The sequence below is a fragment of the Budorcas taxicolor genome, chromosome 25 (assembly GCF_023091745.1).
Source record: "Budorcas taxicolor isolate Tak-1 chromosome 25, Takin1.1, whole genome shotgun sequence".
Lineage (NCBI taxonomy): Eukaryota > Metazoa > Chordata > Mammalia > Artiodactyla > Bovidae > Budorcas > Budorcas taxicolor.
This window is the reverse complement of record NC_068934.1, coordinates 46,061,276-46,067,275: the sequence shown is the minus strand read 5'-3', so window position 1 is coordinate 46,067,275 and position 6,000 is coordinate 46,061,276. Positions and strand designations below refer to the sequence as shown.

Sequence of the window (6,000 nt, the reverse complement as noted above, 5' to 3'; positions counted from 1 at the left end):
GCAGAAGGCGACCGCGCAGCGCGCCTGAGCGGGCGGGGGCCATGAGTGCCTCCCGGCCCCAGTTCAGCATCGATGACGCCTTCGAGCTGTCCCTGGAGGACGCGGGCCCTGGGCTCGAGCCCAGCGGGGTCGCCCGCTTCGGGCCGCTGCACTTCGAGCGCCGGGCCCGGTTCGAGGTGGCCGACGAGGACAAGCAGTCCCGGCTGCGCTACCAGGTGAATCGCCCGGCCCACCTCACCCAGCCCTCGCCTGAGTCTGGGCGGACCCCAGGCCGGACCCCGGAGAACCCCCAACTCGAGAATCTGCCTAGAGGCCTCGGCCAGAGCGGGAGACCGCCCCCGGGAGGTGGCCACTGGTTCAAATTCCTGCCCAGACCCTCTCCGCTCTGACTTCAGCCCCCAGCCACTATTGGAGAGCTCACACCTAGGAGCTCGCCCCACCCCAGCTGGAGACCCCAACCTTGAGTCCCCATTCATCCTGGCTACTGACCCTCCCTCTCCTTACCCCATAGGGATGGGGAACTCTTCTGTACTTGAACCAAACTTTGTCCGTACTCAGAAGCAGCCCCGAGAGCCCCAGGCCAGATAATCCAACGGGAACCAGCACCCCCTGTTCTGTTCTGGAAGTCCCCACCCCATCCTTTCCTCCAGAGCTGAAGGCCCTGACTCACACGATGAGTGAGTCCTTGCCTGTGCCATGGCTCCCGCTAAACTGGAAATCCCCCTTTTTCCAGAGGACCTCCACCATCTCTAGACTCCTTGTCTTGGGAACCTGAACAAGATTCCTGTTCCCCAAACCTAGAAAGGATTGGCCTGTCCTTCCCTGGCCTCCCAAATCCAGGGCCTCCATACTGGGCCCCCGAAATACCATCCTGACACCTCCACCCTGACCCCCAAAGCTTGGGAGATCTCCTGGCCCCTGCTGGCTCCTCCTGCCAAAGCCCCCAGCACATACTCCTACCTGGGTTTCAGTTTCTGTGAATCACCAAACCCGTTCTGCGGGGAGGGCGGAGGGAGCAGCTGTCAAGCGGCCAGGCAAACAGCTGTGTGGGCTCCCTTTCTTCCTCTCCACCAGAGGGGAGTGAGGAAGGGCCTGAGCCCAGTAACCCCTCTGAGCCCTGTGTTCTGGAATAGAATCTGGAGAACGATGAGGATGGAGCCCAGGCCTCTCCGGAGCCAGATGGGGGAGTCAGCACCAGGTCAGGGCCAGGTGGGGACCCACCCCGTACTCCTAGCCCCATGCTTCTGGCTCCCATCCCCAGGCCCTGCTCAGTCGTGCACCTCACCTCGCTCAGCTCTCTCATATCCTGTCCTAAAGAGACCCCTGCGTGGGGTCCCTGTCCTGCACCCTACCCTAGTGCCAACCTTGCCCGCCCACTTCACCAGGCTCTTTATCCTGCAGAAACCCCCGGCCTGGGCTGCCCCTGTCTTCTCACAGGTGACTTGTCTTGCAGAAACCCCCAGCCCTTGAATTCCTCTTCACCCTGGTGCTCTCTCAGTGTCCCTTCTGGAGGAACACCCGGCCCCAGTCTCCACACTATCCCCCACAACGTCATCATGATTCCTGTCCCAAAGGGTCCCTTTCCTCACCTCCCCTGTCCCCTCACTGGGCCCACTCGTCCTGTAGGGATTCTGGCCGAACATCCATCCGCAGCTCCCAGTGGTCCTTTAGCAGTATCAGCAGCAGCACTCAGCGCTCCTACAATGCGTGCTGCAGGTGAGACTCTGCCCTGATCCCACCACCAGTGGCCCCTGCCCCCACACAGGCAGCCCCGGCTACTCCCCCGCGGTCCTCCGGGCAGGGGAGGGTGCCCACCGGAGGAGGTGGGCCTCCTGTCACCATGTCCACACTCTTCTTGCTCTGCTGCCATCCAGCTGGACTCAGCACCCTTTGATCCAGAAGAACCACCGGGTAGTGCTGGCCTCCTTCCTGCTTCTCCTGCTGGGGCTGGGTGAGTGCCCTGCCTACCCCCATCAGGGCTCCACCCTCCTTTTGCTCAGGTTCTGCACCACTCGTGAACCACCCAGCACCCTGAGGAGGCAGCTGGCTGGCATGACCCCACCCCCATTTTACAGATGAGGAAGCTGAGGCCTTGGGAGGGGCAGGTGCAGCCTCCTGGTCACACAGCCAAGAAATCACACATAGTTGAAAATGGAACCTAGTTCCATGCTCCAAACTTTTCCTTTTTTTTTTTTTCAGTCTGTGTAATCCATTAGGGAAGAGAAAGTAACAGCTACTATTTATTCTGTGTCTACTTTGAACCAGGTACAGGGCAGGCTTCCTTACCGAGGTCACACAGCAAGTGAGAGGTAGGGCCACGACTCAGAACCTAAATGTAGGGGCAGGTGAGCAAGGATACACCTGGCCCAGTGGCCAGGACTGCGGACTACCCTGCCAGCCCGATCCACAGGGTACCTGTCAGTTCCCTTCCTCTGGAGTCTGAGAGCTGACAAGGACCTCTCCCCTGCACCCATTACTCAGATGGGGACACTGAGGCCCAGAGCAGGGAGAAACCAGAGCCAGATGTTTTGACTCCTTTTCTCCTCATTCTGTGGGGCTGAGCAATCAGGGTCCCCGTGAAAGAATCTAGGGTTGGGATCAAGAGGAGCCCATAACGTGGGCCCAGGTGTGGCAGCCGCTCTCCGTCCTCCAGGAAGGTCAGAGCACCCTAGCAGGAAGGCTGGGCAGCATCCTTGTTTCAGCTCTGGGTGAGTGTTCAGGGGAGGGAGCTGCCACCTTCCCAACACTTGCAAGTCACACTGGCTACCTGCCTTACCTCATTTTATCCTCATCACCCAACAGGGCAAACATTATTACTATTCCAGTTCAAAAATAAGGACACAGGTGAAAGGTCACAGCTGGGAGGTAGATGAGCTGGGATTTAAACCCACATCAGTGACATTGCCAGGCCTGTGGGCCGCCAGAACCCATAAATTAGAAAGAGGAATTAGAAAAAGATGCCTCTTCTGAGTGGGCAGAGCCCACAGCCATGAGCCAGGACACTGAGAGTGAGTTTCAGCTGCATCTCGTCCTTTTTGAGGTGTTCTGTGCAGGGCACAAACCACACAGCAGTCCATGGTGGTCCTTCAAGCCTCTGCTGTACCCCCCCCCCCATTTTCAGGGATGCAGAGCCCAGCTCCCCATCTCCATGCCTATCCCATCCTATAACTGGGGACCCCGGACTCTCTCAGCATCTGAAAAATTGATCCAGCCGTGATCTCAGCTTCCCCAGTGCCCACTGTCATTAACCAAAGTCCACATCCCTCTCCAGGGCCTACAGGCCCTGCCAGACTCATGAAACCTGGACCCTGCCTCTCCAGTCTCCCCAAAAGCTGGAAGTTCCTAGAAAGTTCCTCCAGACTCTGAGCCTTTGCCAGGCTATTCCCCCATCTGGAACATTGCTCTCCCTTTCTGCGTGTGGGATGCCCAGAACAAAGCCTCTGAAGTCAGATTACCTCCACTTTCCCAATACAGCCAGGGACAAGTTCCTCCACCCCCCCCAAACTCTGTGCCTCAGTTTCCTCTTCTTCGCAATGGGGACGATAATACCTATCTCATTCAATCAAGGTGACAATTAAATAAGGCACTGCATGTAACACCCTTAGCCCAGTGCCTGGTAGCACCAGGTAAAAGATGACTAAATGGTGACTGCTACTGCTACCCCTGCTCAGCTTAGATGCCACTGCCTCCAAGGAGCCCTCTCTGATTCCCCAGGCTCCTGAGCTGCCTGATCACAGGGGTTGTAGCTTGGAGGTTCTTGTTGGTTGCTCCACTCTGGAAGGGCCTGGAGGCAGAGACCTCATCTGCCATTCCCGGTGGGATTCCCAGTATCAGGCACTCAGCAGTTAAATTCCGTAAGTGTTTGCTGACTGACTAAAGGAGCCACACCAAGAAGCAGACGAAAATGTCCTTTCACGGACATTTCCCAGGGCCTGCCAGGTGTCCTGCCCTGAAAACAGCTTGGTGAACTTCCCCTGGAGGTTCTCTACCCAGGGGGCCTTCAGCTTAGGTGGGGGACACCATTCCTCAGACCTAAGCCTTGTGGGAGATTGCGGGTGGAGGTCCCCACCCTGCCACCAGCTTCTGCCTCCTGTGGCACCTGCCCTCACCCTCGCGCCTCCATTTGTGTGCAGTGCTGATCCTGACCGGCGTGGGACTGGAGGTGGCCCCCTCGCCAGGTGAGCGGCCCCTCCGACCCCCGCAGGCAGCGCTCACTCCCCTCTTGTGCCCAGGGGTCCTTGGCAAGCCCTTCCACTTCCTCCAGCCGTCAGCACCCTCCTGGCAGGAAACGGCCCCTGTGACCTCGGAGAGGGAGACTTGCCCAAGCACTGAGCCAGCCCGGGAGCCTCCCTGCCCAGACCCGACCCCTCCTCCCCTCCCGCAGGTGTCTCCAGCGCCATCTTCTTCGTGCCGGGCTTCCTGTTGCTGGTCCCAGGAGGTGCGAGTGGGCGGTGGGCAAGGGCGGGATATGGGCGGGGTGGGGCGGGGCCCTGGGCAGACTGTGGACGGGCCGGGCAGTGGGCGGGGCCCGCCACTGACAGACCCCGCCCTGCAGTCTACCACGTGATCTTCATCTACTGCGCCGTCAAGGGTCATCGGGGCTTCCAGTTCTTCTACCTGCCCTACTTCGAGAAGTGAGCAACCGGCGGTAGACGGCGGGATCCAGCGTCAGCGCCGAGAGGCCCCAGTGTGTGCGGCCTCCTCACATCCCTAGAGGGGCACTCCCGGGGTCTGCGCCCGGCTTCGGTTCCCTCATCTCGAGGGAAAAGCCCTGCCGGGACCCTCAAGACCCCTAGTCCTCTCGGGAGTTTGCTCAGGAAGTTTGGGGCATGTGGGTCTCAGGCCACTACCTGAGCCTGGGAAAGTCGCCCCTTCCCTCTCTGTGCCTTAACTTATTCTCGGGCCCTGGGGTTGCTGGGTTGGTGATATTTTGTGCTAATAAAAGCGGTGCTTAATTTCAGCCCACAGTTGGCTTTTTCCTTGCCACCGGCCCACCGGGCTGGCCACAGCCTCCTCCCAGAAAGGCCAAGAGAAGGACGGACCATGGGCTTGAAGGGCTCTGGGCCTGTTCCTCCCTATGGTACACATACAGCTCTGACGCTCCGAGACTTGCCCAAGGTCACACAGCTCATTAGCAGCAGAGCTGGGCCTGAGCTCTTCTGCCCCGCAAGCCTGGTGAAGGCTCCCCCCGCCCTTAGCTGAGTTGGTCCTGCTGGGTCTCCACTCAGAGGGGCAGCACTGGTGCCTTCCTCATCCCCCCACCCCCTCCCCCTGGCCCTGGCCAGGGGCAATCTGGTGACGCAGGCCTGGGGCCTGGAGGCTGGTATCCTGGTTCCAGCCTGGCTCTGGGGCCCTGGGCTGCCACGGCCAGCTCTGAATGTGGGCCACCAGGAGGAGCCGCCCAGACTCCTTCACCCACTGCCCTACTTCCCAGGCCCAGGGGTTGGGAAAAGCAGGGGCAGAGGACATAGGAAGCAGGGCCCGTATGACAGAAAGCCTCAATGATCAAAGACTCTTAGAATTACAGAACATTGGAAACAGACCATGGCAGAATTCTGGAAGGACCAAGCATCTCCGGATCTCAATAACCAGAAAACAATCTGAGCACCCTGAAATCTGAGCTCATAATAGCTGCCATTTATCAGACTCTTAGAAGGCACCAGGTTGTGTGCTAAGCACTTAACATAGGTTATTTCTGGTCATCCTCCAAGAAAACCGAGGCCCAAAGAGACTGGGTCAGCCAAGGGCAGAGTTAGGAACATAACCCAGGGCTTCTGTGACTTGAGCAGGAGGGGTGTCAGCAAGCCGGTATGGTCCCCAGCTAACCAACTGGCCGAATGAGTGTGGGCCGAGTAGACCCTGTTTGTATTATGTGTTCACAGTCTTCCACCCCCAGTAAAACATGAGTGCCATAAGATGGTATTTGGTCTGACGTGGCCTCTACTGTGTCTGCAGCAGCCAGGACGGTACCTTTAGATTTCTGTGACTTTGTTGAATGAA

General features: G+C 58.8%; 1 protein-coding gene across 2 annotated transcripts; it reads left to right on the top strand.

Moving 5' to 3' along the window:
* Positions 1 to 4,956, top strand: TMEM134 (transmembrane protein 134). Of its 2 annotated transcripts, XM_052662187.1 has the most exons (7): positions 1 to 215; positions 1,134 to 1,198; positions 1,627 to 1,716; positions 1,875 to 1,951; positions 4,134 to 4,178; positions 4,385 to 4,438; positions 4,556 to 4,956. In XM_052662187.1, the coding sequence occupies exons 1-7, from the start codon at positions 42 to 44 to the stop codon at positions 4,636 to 4,638; spliced, it is 588 nt and encodes a 195-aa protein (XP_052518147.1). In that variant the 5' UTR covers positions 1 to 41; the 3' UTR covers positions 4,639 to 4,956. The 2 variants fall into 2 exon arrangements, with proteins under 2 accessions (XP_052518147.1, XP_052518148.1); XM_052662188.1 differs by lacking the exon at positions 1,627 to 1,716.
* Positions 4,957 to 6,000: the final 1,044 nt, after the last annotated feature.